At 40.7% G+C, this 20,190-nt stretch overlaps 1 protein-coding gene across 8 annotated transcripts in view; it reads right to left on the reverse strand.

Annotated features, from left to right (window-relative positions):
- Window positions 1-534: 534 nt before the first annotated feature.
- Window positions 535-20,190, reverse strand: part of LOC6033230 (trafficking kinesin-binding protein milt) — a 129,774-nt gene continuing 110,118 nt past the window's right edge. For 5 of the 8 annotated variants that reach the window (XM_038254586.1, XM_038254584.1, XM_038254590.1 and 2 more), the window contains 4 exons: window positions 11,200-11,481; window positions 6,349-6,549; window positions 4,819-6,282; window positions 535-4,757 (listed from right to left, as the gene is read on the reverse strand). In XM_038254586.1, the coding sequence (XP_038110514.1) occupies window positions 3,817-4,757; window positions 4,819-6,282; window positions 6,349-6,549; window positions 11,200-11,481 (2,888 nt within the window). In that variant the 3' untranslated portion in view covers window positions 535-3,816. The other 3 variants (XM_038254587.1, XM_038254588.1, XM_038254589.1) reach the window with 2 other exon arrangements.

Genomic DNA, 20,190 nt, shown 5'->3' on the forward strand with positions numbered 1-20,190 from the left:
TTGATAGTTTGAGTTACATACACTTAAGGAGCCTAAGGACAGTTTGCCAAACTCGCAAAATTATTTGGGGGCAAACTCGCAAACAAGGCAAAATGTATGCAGGCTGACGTTTGTACAAACAAATCCAGGCAAACAAACAAAGCAGGCAAACTGTCAAAAAGTGCGAATTTGTTTGTTTGCCGTAGTGTGATAGCTTCCGCATACAAGTTTGCGAGTTTGGCTAAGCGAGCGTTCTTTTATTACGTAACACGACCATAAAAAATTAATAGTTGATGCTGTGAGCATGGACAGGAAAGGCGATTCTAGACAAAAGTTTCAACTTAGCGAAAGAGGAAAAAATCTTGAAAAAGGGACTTTCGAATACGTTCTAGACGGCACCACAAACAACGCTGCCTTCGCAGCACCCTTTTTTCTGTAATAATTTTCAAGTTTTATTTTCCTGCAGAAAAAAATATTTCTGGCTTGTTTTGTTTAACATTCTAATAATACAATTAACCAACATCTTTATCTCGTTTCGTTCCGTTCAACCGTTCGTGTTACTCTTTTCTCTTTTGTTAGCTATACACTTTCTCTGTTCAGTTGATCATCATTCCTATATCTTTCTCTCTCTGCTTTTCTGTACCTCTCAGTATGCTTATGAATGTGTGTGTGTGTCTGTGTGTTTTGTATTTGTTGTGTATGTATACCTTTTCTCTTTACGTTATAGTCTGCTAAAGTTAAGCTTTCCGCAGATCACTTTATAATTTGTAAGTTCGCCACTGTTTTGGTAAACAACAAAAAGAAAATCTACCAATTTAGGCTGCTGCTTCTCTGTACTTTAACTATTCTTTTAAACATAAAAGGTTGAATAGGTTATAGTTAAGAATTGAATTGTGTATGTGTGTGTGTGCTTCTATTTCTACTCGCGTTGAGAGAATGCGCGCGCTTGTGTGTGTTAGTGTTGATCTGTAAGTTGTGATGAATAAGTAACAGTTGCTCAAAATAAAAGCATTCTATTCCGTAAGAAAACACTCTCTTTTTCTGCTCAAATGGGAGAACGAGAAGTTACTCTATTTGCCTTCTCACGACAACAAGTACAATGTGCGGTTTACGCATTTTTAGTCGTTGTCATACAAAAATAAATACTTACTGTTATTGTGTTTGCCGTTGTTGTTGTCGTAGTTTCCTCTCGCGCTCCATTCAACTAGTTAAATTATTATATCTACAGTTTTGTTTTCTTACTTTTGTTTTTTTTGTGTTATCGTGTTCAGAATTTTTGAATCGATTAATTTTTACTTAGTTTCTGTAACTTTTCTTCTATTTACACACCTTTTTTTTATTCCTGCTCGGCTACGCCTCTCTACGCACACACACAATCTTAGCATTATTCTTTTGTTGTGTTAATGTTTTTTTTTTGCTTCAAAGGCTGTTTGCGCCCAGTTTCGGTTAGCGAAGGGAGGAACTTGGCTGTTTTTTGGGGAGGTTTTCAAACTAAAAAGTAACGATAGCAATAGGTATAATGTGTGTGTTTGTCTGTTATTATTATTTGCTTCTAGCTGGTTTAGCTTGAAGAGCACCATTTTACAGATGAATTGAAGTCCGTGTAAGGGAAAGGCAAATAACGGCGAAAAATTAAAGGTATATAGGATAGATAGTTGATTATGTAGAAAATTAGTACCAGTATGATAACTTTAGCAGTATTGATATATAATAGACTAAAGGGAAATAAGAAACTATCGGCAACTAGCGCTAGCTACGCACGTTTTACGCTACAAAAGCAGTCACTAACTCTCGCGAGTAATTTTTTGGGACAAAATAGGATCAAGTCTAGTAACCCCATTTGCTACATTTTTAAAAAGAGAGAAGTCATAAGAACTCTCCTACTGATTCGCATTTCCATACTCTTTTGCCGACAGAACTCTTCTCTCTTTACCAAAAAGGAAAAATCTGAGTGAGCAAAGACTCTGAAGAGAGAGATCCATATTTCTGACGGAGAGAGAGAGAGTTGAATCTCACTTCATAAGAAAAACATTTCTCTCATTTCAAAATTTGCTACAAAAGCTGCAGAAGAGAGAAGAAACGCGATTCTTCCGAAGAGTGAATTTATTATTCAATTTTTTTTAAATGCAGCAATTTCGGGATCAAAAAGTATAGCACAAAGTTGGTGTAAAAGGTCAAATAATCTCCCATTTCTTTACACAATCTTTGACTTCCAGCTGCACTGCGTGCGCGCTCGCGCCACTAGAAAATTCTACAAGATTTATCTTAGTGTGATTTTCTCGCAAAAGAAAAGTAAGATATACAAGTAAGGTGGTGGTGATGGTGAGAACAAGCAAAAACAAAGCCTGGCGCAAGCCGCGCGGAGCGAGCTGGGAGTCTACGGTCCAGAACTCACGACAAATTTGACTCCTGAACGTGGGCATCTTTTAGCAGATTGAGTCACTCTCGCGGTTGGCACGAGCCTTTCGCGGAAAGGCCCGGAACTGGTGACTTATTTGAGGTTATGTTTTCAGTGTTTTTGCGGGTGTATTTCATATAATCATTTTGACATTGGGAAATTTAATGTTAAAGAGAGAATTTGAAGAAGAGAGTATCTGAGAATTCTGAGATTGAGCAAGAAAAGAAATTCCTGGAGAGAGAGTTTCTCTTCTCAAGCTGCAAAAGTTCCGAGAAAGAGATATTTTGCAAAAAAAAAGAGAGAGAGATTTTAGCGCCAAAGAGAGTTTTGAGATTGCTCTCTGTCACTATATTTACTGAGAGTCAAAGTGGCGCCTCAGAAGAGGTTAGGAAAATAATTGTGATTACATGAAATACGTCCGATTATTTGAAGCGTTCTTTTCAAAGAAAAGTGACACATTTAAATTTCAAAACTGCTTCGGATACTAAACAGGAAGAATATCTAGTTTCGTGAGTCTGGTTTTGTGGGGGAGATTTTTTATTATCCTTTTGAGTGCTAGGTGAAATGAGGCAAATTAGACTTAAGCAAGTAATATATTAACAGTAGAACTTTTAAATTGAAAATTATTACAACGATGGATTTCGATGAATTTTGGCAATTTATCACAGAAATTATTTTCTAGAATTTGTTTTCAAAAATTTTGTGGATTATTACAAATAAGTTAGACTGATGATATATTCTTGCTGTCGTTGAAGGGTCGTTGATTAAAATTGAACAAATAAGCTAAAGTGGGTGCGAAAGTTTCGAACATTAGGACACAAACAAATCGCTCACTCTTCATTGATATCAATAGTATTTAGAGAAAAAGCAACAGAGGCAGAGAGCGCGTGAAAGTTGGAAAATGCATTTCAAGGGAAGAAGACAAGAAAACAGTGGGAAGGAAATCGTTTTTCTAACCCTAATCGTGTGTGAGTCCCACTGGAATGTTTTAGCATGTTTGTTTGTTCAAAATTTATGCTAGTTTAAAAAACAGTCTAACGAAATGTTACTATTCGATGTTTGGTAAGAACTGAAAATGATACTGATCGTTTCCGGCAGTGTGAAAAGGTATTTCAGAAGGGTAAAAGCAAATAGGTTTGTTTTAATATCAAGAAAAGAGAGCAATTTGCGGTGTCTTTTAGAATAAAAAGAAAAAAAGAAAAAAAGCAGATTGATGCAATGAATCATTTACTTCTCCGTAAATGTGATGCGTTAGGTGTAAACTGTTACATTAGAAGGCAAATTTAGGGTTTGTGCAGAATAAATTGCATGCACTAAAATAGAAAAGGTGTAGCACAATAGTATAATCTTAAAACAGACAAATAAACTTTCGCTTTCTCACAAGAAGCTAATTTCGCCAACACACAATCAATAATCGTTTGTGCCACTCTCACTCTCTCTTACAGGAGTCCTCCCTTGCGTCCAAACAGTAGCGAGCTGATTGTGCCGTACACGCTCTGTCCGAGCGAGCGGCTCTGCTCCGGGACCGGAACGGCCGCCGAGGCCGTCGTCGCTTCCGTCTTGCTATTGCTCTTAGTCTTATTGCTACCAGCTGCTCCACCTACCGTACCGAGATCCGGCCGCACACCGGGCCGACCGGACGACCCGTTGACCGTGCCCAGATCGGGCCGCTGCGACCCGTTGGCGCCGTTCAGCAAACTCCGGCGGCTCTTTTGCCGTTGCATTTGCTTGAGCCGGGCCGCCGAAGTCGACGTTTCCTGCTTTTCCGTCCTACCTTTCAGTGCTGGTGGCGCCGCCGCCTTCACGGCACCCACGCTGGCCGACGAACCGCTATCGCTGTCCGGGTACACGCCCGAACTGGACGAGCTCGAACCGGACGCGTCACTCGCAGCGGAGGAAAGACTCTTCAACCCGTCGTGCGAGAGTCCCTTGTACAGCACCTTCTTGATGGTTTCCTTGTCGATCAGCAGCTCGTCCTGTTGCTGCTGCTGCTGCTTTCGGTTGTCCTGCAGGTGCTTCAAGCTGGTCAGCTGCGCCATCGGACTGGAGGTCCGGCCGCGCACCGTCGACGTATAAAGCGCTGATGAGCCGTGCAGCGCCAGCGGACTTATTCCGTGGCCGCCGTGGTGCATAAAGTTGTCCACGCCCATGCTCTCGACCTTCTCCATGATCTTGATCGAGCGCAGCGCCTTCTTCTCGAGCCGTGTGAGCGCAAGCTTGTTGCGGGCCGTTAGCCGCGAGGGCCGCTCCATGTCCACTGAGCTGGACGACGGAGACGAGGAAGCGACGGCGAACTTTTTGCGCAGAATGTCCGCGCCGGACGCGAGCAGGCCGGACAGGAGTGGGGGCTCCGGAGACATCGAGCGGGTTGGGGAACCCTCTGAAAGGGAATTTGTTTAAAAAGTTGTTCGATTTGAACTTTTTTGCAAGGGTGAACTTACCGGGACTGTTGCAGGGTGTGACCGTGGGCGAAAAGTTTGGCCCGGCGGGGGTGTTGAGCGCACTCGGTGTCACCGCCTTGATGCCCCGTTCGTTCAGCATCGATGCCAGCCCCAGGTTGACGGAGAACGTCGAGCAGGAGTTCCGCCGCGACAGGCCAGACCGGGGTGTGGATGGAGCCGAGGGTTGCCGCGAGGGCGCCGCCGATGCCATCTGCGAGGACATTTGGGACGGGGGAAGGCTGAAGGTGACGGCGGTGGTTCCGTCATCGGGGTGCATCACGGTGCTGTTGGTGAAGGTGTACGTGCAGCCGAACGATTGGAAGCGCTTGCCGGGGTGTTCTTCGGCGTCTTCTTCGACGTCCGAGAGGGAGTAGGTTTGGAGACCTAGGTCGTCCAGGCCGCGTCCACCACGGATCGTTACGCCGGGACGTTCCTCCAGGAGACCGCTCAGGGTGGGCGTTGCTAGGCGTGACCAATGGTGCAGCGTTTGGGAACCCTCGATGGGCTTGACGATCTGCAGCTTCTCCGGGAGACGCCACTGAGTCGAAGACATGCCGGATAGGCCAGACGAACCGGTGGACATGATACTGTCCGGGGTTCGACAACCGAGCGGGATTCCACTAGGCTGGTCATCGTAGCTGTAGGTTCCGGCCGGAGCGTGCTGAAGCATTGCCCTTCGGGCGAGCACTTCAGCAGGCGTCAGGCGTTTCAGAGCAGCCTCGAGGTCTTTGGCACCGGGTGCGCCGGGTATTCCGGCTTGTGCTGGCCCTGGGTAGCCGTCTTCCGACTCGGAGACCAAACTCTCGCGCGAGAAGCTACGACCGCCCAACGAACTTTCGTACATTGTGCTGTAGATGGACGAACCACTCTTGTACGAGTGCGTTGTCGTGGTTCCACCCGTCGCTCCAGGGAAAACGTACGGCGCCATCCGTGGCTGCGACGAAGAACTCATCGTCATCGACCCAAGCTGCGAGTAGCCATCACTGAAGCCCGTCGTATTGGCTCGGGTCGCCGAACGAACCGTCTCGAAGACCTTTTTGTACGAAGCCATGTGTGACGATGGGCCACCCCGTTCCGAGGCAATTCCCGAGTCCAGACTGTGCTCCGAATAGAGCGACGTTTCCATCAGTTCCGACTGAAGCGAGTCCACGGCCGGCACTCCGCCCATGCCCGGTATCAACGAACTACGCGCCATCGGTGCAGATCGCTTCCTCTGCTTCCGCAGCTGCTCTTGCGTTTCGTGCAGCAAATTTAGGACCTCCTGATACCGTGCCTTAAACTCAGCCAGCTCGCTCGCTAGCAGGTTCTGGTTCTCTTTGGTAATACTGAGCAGCGAGGACGCCTCCTCGTTCTCCGTTGTCAGCTGATGCAACCGAATCTCGGCCTCAGTCAGCCGCGACGTCAAGCTGATAATGTTCTCATGCTGAAGCCGGTTCTCCTCCTTCAGTCGTTCCAGCTCCAAATCTGCAAATTACAACACATTAAAAGTCAAAAACCCTCTCACCCTCCCACACCTCCATCAAAACTCACTCAGTCCATCGTACTCGCTGTTGGCGGTGCTCAGCTGGTTCGCGATGTCCGCCATCAGCCGCCGTTCCTGCTCCTCGACCTCGTCCGTCTCCTGGACCAGCTGGGCGGCCTCGCAGCGCAGCGATTTGTTCTCATCCTCGAGCGATTTGACCTTGCGCTGCAGCAGCTCCAGGTTGATCGACTTGGACGTGGTGGGCGTGACTGGAACGAAACGTAACTTTACCATGGTGAACGACCAGCCGCGGCCACGTACAGAACCGAATTATAAGCATCTTCCCGCTAGACAAGGTTTAATTTTCTTCTCCCCTAGAGATAAGACGGAATCACTTGACCGTCGTGCAGCGTAGTGCCTGATAAGGCGTAATAAGTTTTGCGTGTTATCAGTTCAATTTACATTGCGCGCAACGAGATCGTAGGGTTATCACTGTCAAAGATCTTCTTGACCGCAATGGAACCCCGAAATTCAGCTGTTTTCATTTCGGACTGAATCGCTACTGACGAGAGAACCGTTCCAATGTTTGGAAGGAGGAGGTCAAATCGTCGCAGGACGAAAAGCGCAAAATCATATTGATCGTTGTTTTTTCAGGCTCAATAAAACCAACTGTTTTTGGTTTGGCAGCGTGTGCCAGCATATGGCATTGGAAATACCTCCAAACACGCAAGAGAGTAAAGCCAGTGGTAAACTGGTCGATTATGTTGATTTGGTTGTGGCGGTGGCACTTTTGGATGCTTTATGATTGCGGAACTTTGAACGTGTTGAGTTGATATCTCGATAACTTTGAGTTTAATTTTGAACATCAATTTAAATCCAGGGTTGTTACGAGGCAAACAAAGTACGAAATTACAAATCATATTTTTAAGTTTTTGCTAGAAAAAAAAACAAAATTACAAATTTTTATAACGATTGGTAAACTATTCTATTAAATTGAAATGTGGACCAACTATTTAAAGTTAAATGTAAAAAGCAAAGCAATCCACTTTAACGACCTCCGGGTCTTTGTGGGCTTTGTTGCAAGTTTCTGCTCATTTCTAGGCGTCCGAACGTTATGTGTGGTGAGTTTTCATACAAAACAATTCTTTTTGTATGGAGCGTGGACAAGCGCTGACCCCCTCCCTTCCCTGAAGTGTCGACGTGGTTTATGGATGGTCCCAAACTTATGATTGCATTAGAAACGTGATTGTAGGTTAAGAGATGTGTGATATTATTTTCTTCCATATTTATGCGCGATTTTGAGATTGTATGTCAAACATGTACTTCAGCAAGTCTTTTTTTAGAGTCTTTTGTTACTTTTTATTCATTGTACAGTTCAATGTACTCATCATCGCATGTAATTCAATTAATATTTTCATATTGTCAATGATTATATTTGTTCATAATTTACGAATTAGTCAGTTTAACTTAAAGTGCTAGGGAATCGAAAAAGTGTTTTAGGAAGTAGATTTTTTCAGTATTATTTAGTACTGTACAAAAATGCAGAATAGAAAACAATTTTTTTTAGAAAGATGACATGTATTATTGAAAAATTAGTGACATTGTACACAAAAAAATAAATACGGACAAGGACAACTGTAGTAATTTTTGCAGGCTAAGGATTCGGTCCCAGTTCCATCCTATCAACTGATTTTCACTTTTAAAACTATTTAGAGAAACCTGCTCACTTCCCGTTAAGCTATATATTGCTTGACGCTTTTAGAAATCTGTAATCGAACTTTATAGCATTGATGAATTTAGTTGCCCGATTGAATTGCATGATGTACCCATAGTCACTTTTACGGTGTTTATTAAAATGCTAAAATTAAACCAAGTCTAAATAAATCAAAATCTCCATAAAAAATAGCTTCATGCGCCGTACCAGCGATGGAATAATCATCATCAAAAGAAAATATTTGGATGTTCATCAAGAGAAAAAATCCAAAGGGAGCATGGCTCTCCTCTCTCGCGCACGAAAGATCGGTAGAAAGAATCAAAAAAATCATCATCTTGATTATTCGGCGGAACATCTTTTTCACTACCACACTTACAAGTGTGACGTCACACGTCGAAAAATGACCTCTCACATTTTGTAGATGGGCAATGTGTGTAAACAAAGTGAAATGAATATTTTTGAGTGGTGCTGACAAAGAAAATCCACAAAAAATCATCAGCAGATTGATTTTCTAGGAGAATTTCGGGAGCGATTTTCTTTGGCGTGATTTGCCTCCTCTCTCTTTCGCGGGTGAAGAAAGTTCGCAAGCGAAATTGATGTTTTTTGCGATTATTCCATCCCTGGGCCGTACACAGCAAAAAAAAAAAAAACTAACGGTAAAATAATATGCTGAAGAGTAAAAAATAGGAAGAACGGCATTTTGAGCTTGACATTTTGGTCAAGTAAGTTTCCCAAGGGCTACATATTTCTGCGTGTAATTTTCCATGACATTTAAAAAATGTAATATTCATCTTACACTTAAGCCCTTTAAACGCAGCTGAATTACTTCTTTTTGCACAGTAAAAAATGTCTTTGTAAAATCACATGCACACCACCTTTGTGAGCAAAAGCATGTAATATTGTCCATCAACGTAGAGTATTTTTAAATATAATAAGAAATTATTGTTTTTTTTTGTTTTTTTTTTTCTCCTTTTAGTTTTTATAACATCATAGTTTCCATAAACGTATACTTATTACTTATCCTACCAGTTTCAATTTACTAACATGTATGGGTTGTTGGCAGATTTTGTGTCATAGTAATTTGTGCTATTACCTTTTAAGTAGTGTAAATTACCATTTTTTTATGTGTAATTTTACTTATTCCACATAATTTTAAGTAAAATTACATCGGAAAAGAGGTACCATTCAATTATCATTTTTTCAACCTACCAATATCAAACTTTTTATATTTGAGAGAAGGTTCAAACTCATATTCGATTATCCGAAAGTCTTCAATAAGTATTCGGATATTTGAACCACTGATTTTTTTTCTTAACTTTATCACACTAGTTGACCTGGCAACACTATCGTATACAGTAGTTGTTCGTTAACTGGGCGTTGTTTAACTGGGATGCTTTTTTAACTGGGCGCTCGATAACTGGGCCATAGCCCAGTTAAAAAACAGACAAACGTCAAAAAACCAAAACAAACCAAAATGACCGAGGGGTCCGATGCAAAAATCATATTCAATAAATAAAAAAAACTTTTTGCAAACTATTGTTAAATTTCAAGTTACAAATAAAGAAATATGAAAAGTAAGCATTGAAAATAAATTTTAGTAACTTTTTTTTATATTTCATCTGGAAAATATTATGCATCGGTGGTCCCCTCGTTATTTTTTTGTTCAGCCCAGTTACCGAACAACTACTATAGTATCGAGGGTTAGTTGAAATTAACCCAACCCCGCCTCTTAACGGGCTTCGATCTAAAAAAATCGCCAAAAATATATTTTTGATCTTTAAAAAGAAGAACTCTTTAAATTAAAGAAAATTTTAGGGTGGAAGTTTGACTTGTTTTATGTGACTTTGCCAATGTTTAAAAAATGTATTTTTGTTTTTTACTAACATTTCCTAAATTGTAGGTAAAAAACAATAATTTTTGTAGTGTCCCAAACTATGCCTCTTTGATTTTTTTTTCAATTTAAATGATAATAGTGTCATTCTGAAGCAGAAAAAGTGAAAAACAAGCAAAAAATTAAAAATGTGGTTATTAAACCATGACAAAAATAGAATGACAAATTTTAATGATAGTAAGTGGTAGAATATGCCAAATACTATTAAAAAAAACAAACATAAACTAAACAAGATAGATGAAAATTTCATTACTAAAAATAAAACAAAAGAAGTAAAGTTTTTCGTTCAACTAAAGTTGCTCAAAATGACCACCTGAACAAGGGAAAAAAATATATTTTTTTTAATGTTAATGGAATTCCAATGCAGGAGCGGCCGTGGCTGACTGGTTACGGTGTTCGCTTTGTAAGCGAATGGTTCTGGGTTCGATTCCCATCTGCTCCCAACGAGAAAGTTAAGAACATAGAAATCTGAAATGATGAATATGAACGAAAAATCAAAGTCGCTCGAGACGGGGTTCGATCCTCCGTCCTTTGGATTGGTAAGCAAAAATGCTAACCACTAGGCCATGACGACTTGGTGAGCGTAGACTGAAATTAGGAATACTGTTACAGAGAGCGAGTTGTGGCGCTATAACCACGGCAAATAGTGTCCAGGGCATTCGTGAAAATACAATGTCCCATCCCAGAGGGTCCCGGAGTACCAAACCTTCTTAGCATGGTGCTCCCAACGAATACAACCAAATCTCGGAGCGTATGGTGGTGTGTCCCCACGCTTCTTCCTCCCCTGTCGATTCAGAATTGTGTTGTTGTTCGAACACTTTGTGCTCAAACTCAACCCAACTACGAATCATCTCTGCGATACGGCTTTACGCAGTAGGCTTGGCCGCTTTAACGCTTGTGATGTTTCAATGCATTCTAATGCAATGGCGCACTACAAATGATAATAAATTACAAGAAGAGTGCTAGGCGTCATCTAACCTAAGGCACTCTCCAGGATCCCTTCGAAAGATTGGCTGCGCTAGGGTCTGATTAGATTAGATTAGATTAGATTAGAATGTTAATGGAATTCCAATGCACAGCACCGCAAACACTTTCTTTTCGCAAAAAATAAAATTTTCGTCAATACTCAGATATTTTGGAAACTAATGATTGCAAAACAACCTCGAATTTGGTCAGAGGCGAGGAACATGAACTTCAGAAAATATTTAGAACGTAAACGTATTTTCGAAATTTCCATTTTGTGAATATAATAAAACTTTTCGTAACAACCCTGCAGTATCTCAGAATTTAGAAAAGTAAAGAAAAAATGCTCACCATTCTCGCTGCCGCTGTCGTCCACGTCGTTGGTGAGGATGCCGATCAGCTCGTTCTTCTGGTGCAGCTCGTGGGCGAGCTGCGATAGGTTCTCGTTCGTGTTCCTCAGCTCCTGCTCCAGCTCGGCTACCCGGCTCTCGAGGTGCGTGTTCTGCGTCAGCAGCTCCTTCCCGATCTGGACCGTCAGCTCCAGGTCCTTCTCCTTTTCCTCCAGCAGGCGCGTTACGGCATCGATGTCATCGTACGCGCGGGTCATTTGGCTCACACGATTACCGCATAGGACTGGAAGAATTGAATAATGGAAGGTTGAAATTTAGTATTTGCACAATCGTTTGGAGGGACGGGGAGAAACCGTAAAAAAAACTGATAATCGACAGAAATGCATCGCAATTTAGGTTCATTACAGTTACGTAACACAATCGACACAGAAAAGGTGCAAAAATTCACAAGCCAAACACAAATCGTGAGAAATAAAAAAACAATAAACAAATCAAACAGTCCAAAAATCAATAAAATTGCTCAAGGTTGAAGAGTTTTGAAGTGCCACTTTTGCCTTCGTCGTTACGACGCCCGGTTGGAGGGATATTAATAGGTCTCCAAGAGTGGACCACTTGAACTTGAACTTGAGGTGAAGCAGCAAAACGTCGCGAAGCAAAAAGTGTGTGTTGTGTGGTGTTGATAGCTGCTTTGCATGCCACTTTCTTCCGGCCCTCGCGGTAACGTCGCGTTCGATGTTCAAGTCGCTTTTGCAAACAAGATTAAAAGGCGCTGGAGAAGGAATTGCAGCGAAAGAGGGATAGTTTCAAGCGATGTGGAGAGCCCTTGAAGAAGATTGCAGGTGATTGTGGAATAATTGGATTCGACGACGGTTATAATTAGAATACCCTTCTTCAAGGTCGTTTATTGAACGATATAGCGTAGATGTCAAGATTTCAATCATCTTAGATTTTTTAAAGAACATTTCGTAGTAGCCAGAGTTACGGGAAGTTACAATCTCTTCGTCATGTCCGAAGCCATTGCATCAATCAATGTCACAACTCTAGTTCCTCCATCGGAAATATTTATAGACCTGCTACATAACACGACATAACTCGGTTTCTGGTGCCCATCCCATATTCGAGCTACAGGTCCAACTCAAGATCTACCCACCGGCGCGACGACAACGCCTTCGCATCCACTCCTTTCCGGTCGTTAATAAGATCTAGACTGTAGCCAACCCTTAATCATTCATTATTTGAGCCGAAGATGCAACCTTCGGTAGTCGTCCATAATTTTGGGGTGTCGACCCTTTTCCTGTCCCGCGGAACTTATTATCCAAGTTGGTACAATTCAAAGATGCAAGTTGCTTCATAACCCAACCCGATTCTTACGTAACAACCTAATTAACCACCTTCGGATCAGCGAGTCAGGTGCCCTTCTGAGCCCTGAGCCTCTCGGGTGGCATTTCAGCTTGATCACAGTCACGAAAACGTTCTCGTTTAGCCCCTCTCGAGGGGGTCGCGTCCCAGTCGTGCCCCTTTTATAAGACAATCCATAGCCGCAGAAGTTTAAGTGATTTTCAACACTTTTAACTAATGGTCTCCGCGGTGTGGAACACGGCCAAATTGACACCCACAGAGATGACTTGGAGCAGCGAAATGTCGATTAAAGATGCAGTTTTTGCACCCCAAATAATCACCGCTTCGCGTGAAACTATTTTGTAAAAGGTTGGGCGTTGTTCGAGGCTGCGGTGGGAAGAACCTAAAGACAAATATTGACGGTTGCACACCCAAACGCGAGCGATTTTTGCCCATTATTTCGAGCCGAACTCGTGTGAATATTTGGAGCAGTTTATTGGAAGAAGACAGGTTGGCGCAGAAACCGTTGCTATTACATAAAATTGCCACACATATGTATGCTGGGGGGCTCGACGGTACACAGAAGTGCACGATTATTAGACTTAATTTGAAAGTAATTTCGTTTAAAAGCTTCGCTTTTGCTAATGCACCAAGAGGGCTTCACGCATCGCAGCCTGAAAAGATTTGCGAACGAACCGGAGGAGAAGATCCTCCTCCGATGCACTCTGGTAATGGCGCAGAGGGTTACAGTTATGCACCACCTTCCGGAGGAGGAATGCAAGCCAGCTTCAACTCTGGGTTGTGACCTAGAAAGCGGCCGGCCAGAATGTTCAACGCACCAGGCACACTCGAGCTTTAAGTGGGGAGCGTTGTCAGTTTTGTCGGGAGTTGATGACGGTTTGGGTGACATTTTGCTAACCCGTATGTAGATATGTAAACTAACGGGTTGCAGTTGGGATGTGGGAGATTAAGTCGTTAGGGGGCAGGTCTGGACGACCTATTAACCTCAACTGGGGAGTACTTGATTATTTTTTTATTTGCTTTGTACACACACGACTCTACTATTGGATAACCTTTTATTTCTAGAGATTTTCAGAAATTGAAACCAAGCCATACAGCCCAGATTCGAATATCCGAAGGCCTCAGAAAATTTTCACTTCGGATAATTGAATCACTATAAAAAAAAATTGGTGTCTTATTTTCGATAAGTGAACTTACTAAAATGATTTAGAATTTTTAAATCCAAAATGGCGGCTAAAATTAAATATTGATGAAATTTTGGAAAATACAATTGGCAATCAACTATTCTATAATGTCAAAGTTAGAAAATAGAAAAAAAATATTTGTTTGTTCGTGATTCGATTATTAGAATCCCATACAATCCTTCGGATAATCGAACTTCGTATAATCGAAACTTCGGATAATCGATGCTTCGGATAATCGAGTCTAGACTGTATTACCATAAGGTTTTTAGAACTTAAGAGAATAAAAAAACCTTAAACCATTAAAGATCACAGTTCGATTAATATTAAAAATTGGATTTTTCCAATCGAGAAAAAAACAGAAATTGATGTTGAACGAGGTAGGTAGTATCGAAAATATGGAGTCAAATTACTGTGAGCTGGTATGAGGTATTAATATTTTTTTAAATTTCTTGTGAAGGCCTCAATGTAAGAATTTTTATTTTCAAGACATTTACTTTTGAGGCATTAAGTCAATAACTGGCTGAGATGATAAATTCAGCTCATATTTCTGGCAAAGACACACTTAAATAAAAACGTCTTTTGCTTGCTTAAATCATGAAATATCATATTGAATTATTTAGCATTGAAAAAAAAACAGCAATTAAAAAAATGCAGAAATTAATAGAAATTTTTCAGCTGAAAAATCTGTATTGTTGCATGCTGTTAATCGCAAAAAGATCTTGAAAAATTAAAATAAGTTGTCTTGTTTTTTTTGTGAGTACGCTGGTTGAAGGTTTTTCTGAAGTTTTTTTTTTTATCTAGTTAATCATTTTTTTTAAATTATGCTTCAACATGTTTTAATTTGAATTCCTTCAATATAAGCAATTTTACCCCTTCAATCAAATAATTTGGTGCAATCATGGGTTCAAAACCACAAATTGACAAATATCTGGAAAACCTAACAAAAACTTGAAAAGTAACACGTTTATCATGCATCAGTCCAGTGATTAAAAAACACAGACTATTATTGCTGCCAAGTTATTCAGTTATAACAGGGGTGCTCAAAGTTTTTGAATGCCGAGCCATATTTTAAGCTCAAGAGAGCCTGCGGGCCAAATGCACAAAATGTAAAAATTACGTCATTTCTAATTAAAATCGAAAACAGTTAGATAGTTTTTTTTTAATTTCTGTAATTTTTTGAACATTTTTGTTTTTTAAAAATTATAGAAAACAAAAAATGTCAGTTTTTCATCAGATTTGTTGATTTTACTGTTTTAGGTATGGGAAAAATTAGTATTTTGTTGAATGTACTTGTGTTTATAAAGAAATTTTGAAGTTTATTTTATTTTGAAGATGATTACATGGAATCTGAACAATTTATGCGACGGCGTAATTTTATCTTTATATACAGCAATTCCCCACGAAAACAGCATGGAAAAAAACAAAAATGCTCGGATCGGGCTCAAAATTTTTGTGGGAGTTTCCTGGCCGAAATAATTAGACCCGTATTTTTTTGTTTGGCCATTAGGGTGACCTACGCCGTGTTAGGGTGGTCTGAAAAATTGCCATTTTCGTCGATTTTCGCAAAAACCACTTTTTTCGAAAAATCATAACTCCTCGCCATTTCAACCGATTTCAATTGTCTTATACGCAAATGAAAGGTGATAAGTTGGCCTTTCAAAGAAAAATAGTAAGTTTCAAAATCTAGCCTAACATATGAAAAGGGCGTATGCAACTTTAAAATGCCGTTTTGACGGTGTCTGGACCAAAGAGCCTATGTCTGGAAATAATTTTATCGGATTCCCCGGACATTTTTACATAACATACTAAAAAATGGGAGGAGTTCATTAACAGGATTCCGAGATATGATTTTTTGAAAATAAAATCCGTGTTTTCTGACGCGCCGCGCGCAAAAACCGGAGAATGACGAAATTGGCAAAAAATCAACTTTTTTCACAAAAACTGCGATAACTTAAAAATTTCAGCGATGACCTATACATGTCTGGGTACAAAAAGTTGCGTCTTTTAATTACGAAAATTTTGGTACCCAGACATCTATAGGTCATCGCTGAAATTTTAAAGTTATCGCAGTTTTAGTGAAAAAAGTTGATTTTTTTGCCAATTTCGTCATTCTCCGGTTTTTGCGCGCGGCGCGTCAAAAAACACGGATTTTATTTTCAAAAAATCATATCTCGGAATCCTGTTAATGAACTCCCATTTTAGTATGTTATGTAAAATGTCCGGAGAATCCGATAAAAATATTTCCAGACATAGGCTTTTGGTCCAGACACTGTCAAAACGACATTTTAAAGTTTCATACGCCCTTTTCATATGTTAGGCTAGATTTTGAAACTTCTTACTATTTTTCTTTGAAAGGCCAACTTATCACCTTTCATTTGCGTATAAGACAATTGAAATCGGTTAAATGGCGAGGAGTTATGATTTTCGAAAAAGTGGTTTTTGCGAAAATCGACGAAAATGGCAATTTTTCAGACCACCCTAACACGGCGTAGGTCACCCTAATGGCCAAACAAAAAAATACGGGTCTAATTATTTCGGCCAGGAAACTCCCACAAAAATTTTGAGCCCGATCCGAGCACTTTTGTTTTTTTCCATTCTGTTTTCGTGGGGAATTGCTGTATAAAGGTATAAATAATGAAAAATCGATGCGAAATTATTTTTTAATATAAGATCAATTGAAAATATTAAAAGAAAGATTTTGTTCCTCCACTCTGGCCATGATTGAGGGGAGGCAACAAAATATAAATTTTAATTACAAGCCAGAATTTCAATGAAAAATGTTAGAAATACCTGTACCCAGATTTTAAAACATTACTTTAAAAAAAAAAAAAAAAATCGAAAAAAAATTAAGCGTAAAACACATTTTGCGGTAGGTGCAACTCTTCATCGAAAATTCAATAACTCAAATTACACAGCAAAAAATCCGATGGTAAAATCGCATGCAAAAGCGTGCACATCACCTTTGTGAGAAAAAGCATGTAATATTGTATGAGAAAACGTGTACACAAAAAGCATGTACCAAAGAAAAAAATCAGGTCTGCTCACCCCAAAAATAACATCAATCCGGTGAGAGACATATCCAGATTACGAAGTCCACGCCCCAACCCTCTCGGCTATCTCACCGTCTTATTTAAACTTGGTTCAACGACAAAGTAGCAATAGGTTTCTCGTACGTCGTATACTGCATTGACTGTAATACGGCGTATGGGAAACATACAGCTACATCGGTGTTGACCAAGACAATTTCACAACGGCGAGATAGCCGAAAGGGTTGGGGTGCGGACTTGGTAATTCGGAGATGATTCTCACCAGATTGGTATTATTTTTGGGGTGTGTGCGAAATCTTTTTTTTTTCTTGGGTACATGCTTTTTGTGTACACGTTTTCTCATGCAGTATTACATGCTTTTTCTCACAAAGGTGATGTGCATGCTTTTACACGCGATTTTACACGGATTTTTTTTGCTGTGTAATTTTGAATAAACCCAAACACGCTCAAAATAATTCTTAACACAGAGGAATGCTTTTTAAATTGATTTAAGCTGATTGTACTGTATTTCATTGAAATTTTAAAGTTTTTTCTTAAATATTGTTTGCCCTTATTTTTTGAACCGATTTTGATGGGTGGAGGGAGGGTTGGAGTGACAAAAGCCTTGTAAAATATTTGCAACAGCCTTATTCCTCAAATTTCAACAGATTCGTTATCCAACTGTCATGAATTCGAATCCCGAGGTGGTTCATTAAAAGGGTCATTATGGCTTTAAAGTTATAATTTTTATAAACTTAATGTTTGCTTTTATTGCATTTTTTTACCTTAGACAAATGTGAACGTTTCATAAACATTCCCAAAAATGTTTGTTAAAAAAAATCACAACATTTATTAGTTACACTTACATTGAAATGTGTGGGATTGTTTCAATTATAAAGATTTATGAACAAAATATTTTTGTCATAAAATTGGGATAAACATATGGATAAATCTTTATTTTTGTATCAGGGAAAAAAAGTTAAAAAATAATTTTCATTTAGAAAAACAATAACTCACTTTACGGTCCAGATTGGGGGGTCACAAAAAGAAACCTCGCGGGCCACGTTTGGTCCGCGGGCCATACTTTGGTACCCTGTGTTATAATAATTTCAGCAGATCTGATTGTGTGAGCTTCAATTTGGTACATATAAAATTTATCCACATTTGTTTGACTCAAGTTAAGGTCAAAACCAATATCGAGGCAAAACAAATCAAGCCAAAAAAGGTGTTACATTCTATAACAAAATTCAGATGTTTACAATCATGGTTTTGTAAAAAATATAATTTTAAAATGTTAAATTGAGATTTTTTTTAAATATGTGTGTATTCATTTTTATAAAATAGGACTTCGTGGGATTAACCTCAGACTTCAACGCAGGAAGCGATAAATACTATAAAATCAAACAACACGAAAACCAACAAACCATAACAATTAGAACAGGGGACACGGAGATTTTGGCAAAATATTGTAATCTGAAATTAAGACGTTCATCACACTTAAGAAACATGAGAAAAACCAAACCCCCAAAACCATCAAACCAATCCACACCTGTTTTCCGTCCACTACCACCACCATCGGAAGAAGAAATCACCGGTGGCGTCGGTGTCCCATGACCGGAACCACCATCCATAACATCGTCCGGTGTCTCAGTTTGAACCGCGCGTCGCAATTTCTGGCGTGTTTTGCCTTTACCCTTGCCAGATCCAGAACCAGTCCCAGAACCACCACAATTCACACAACACTTGTCGGGATTTTTCGATCCTTTTTCACCACGACCACCGTTACTTATCGTACTTTGTGCCAACCCGACGTCCTTCGAGCGGGACCGTGACCGCAGTCGGAGCAGGGACGCCGCACTGCTGGTGGACCCGGTGAACCCGGCAAACCGTTTCGAACGTCCCCGCTGGTCCGCACCACTACTGCTGCTCGCCGTCAGCTGGGCCAGTTCACCGTCGCTCACCGTCGAGGTATCACTGTTGAGCCGGCCAATGGGTTCAGACCGGCAGCTGGCACAGTCCTCGGTTTCCGTTTCGGTTTCGCTGGCCAGCCCCTCCTGGTCGGCGCCGCCTTTTGGACGCCGCTTGCGGAACGCGTTCACGGCACGTGTCAACATACTTGGCAAACCGCGTCTTCAGTCTTTGTAGATTAAAACTTCAAGTCACTGTTGCTGCGCGTTACGGCATTTCCTGGCACGTCGAATCGATTATCACTTAAAGCTGGTGGACCGCCCCGGCGGCGGCTGCACTGGTGGTCATTCCGGAGCACCTGTCTGTTTTTTTCGATTTGCGGATCTTCCTTCAGTTCGACGAACCCTTCTTTTTTCCGAGGGCGAGAGCAAACCAAAAAGTTACGCACCAATCTATGTCTAATTTTTGTTGGTCACTGTTGCAAACGTTGGAAAAGTAAACGGTAATTGAAGGTTGTTAACGGAGATTGCCAACCCTGTTCGAGTGTAGGTAGAGGTGAGAGTTCAGGATTTTTGCTTCGGGAATTTCCGTTTAAAAAAAACCCTGCTCTGGAAATTTCAGAAATTTCAAAACGAAAATCTTCAATTTAATCCCACAACTTTGGACACCCTACCTGAAGGTAGCGAAGACCACATTGATCATAGATCAAACAAAGTGTTGTTCGCGCCGTAACCTTAGATTTTCCTTTCGTTCAACCTAGAAACTGCGCGGATTGTCTGCGCGCGTGGAGAACTTTAGTTTTGCTGTTTTTGTTGTTTGGAGCGGCAGGGGGGGTTTCGTTTATTGACTACCTGTGCTGCAGCGACCCTTCGAATCGGGTGCATACAACGGAGCTTTTAAAGGTTGTGGAAATTGGCACATCAGAGCGGAATGTTATGCGGGTGGAGGATTGAGTCGAGGTTCAAAAAGCTTGGAAGGTTTGAGTTTTGAAATGCCATTGCAATCAAAAATTGTTTTTTTATTTTTATTTGATCAAAAACAAATATACAGCAATTCCCCACGAAAACAGCATGGAAAAAATAAAAGTGCTCGGATCGGGTTCAAATTTTTTTGGGGGTTCTCTGGCCGAAATAATTAGACCCGTATTTTTTTGTTTGGCCATTAGGGTGACCTATGCCGTGTTAGGGTGGTCTGAAAAATGACCATTTTCGTCGATTTTCGCAACACCACTTTTTTTTCGAAAAATCATGACTCCTCGCCATTTTAACCGATTTCAACTGTCTTATACTCAAATGAAAGGTGATAAGTTGGCCTTTCAAAGAAAAATAGTAAAAAGTTTGAAAAATCTAGCCTAACATATGAAAAGTGCGTATGAAACTTTAAAATGCCGTTTTGACGGTGTCTGGACAAAAGAGCCTATGTCTGGAAATATTTTTATCGAATTCCCCGGACATTTTTACGTAACATACTAAAAACTGGTCATCGCTGAAATTTTAAAGTTATCACAGTTTTAGT

This window comes from Culex quinquefasciatus, chromosome 2, assembly GCF_015732765.1.
Source record: "Culex quinquefasciatus strain JHB chromosome 2, VPISU_Cqui_1.0_pri_paternal, whole genome shotgun sequence".
Taxonomy (NCBI): domain Eukaryota; kingdom Metazoa; phylum Arthropoda; class Insecta; order Diptera; family Culicidae; genus Culex; species Culex quinquefasciatus.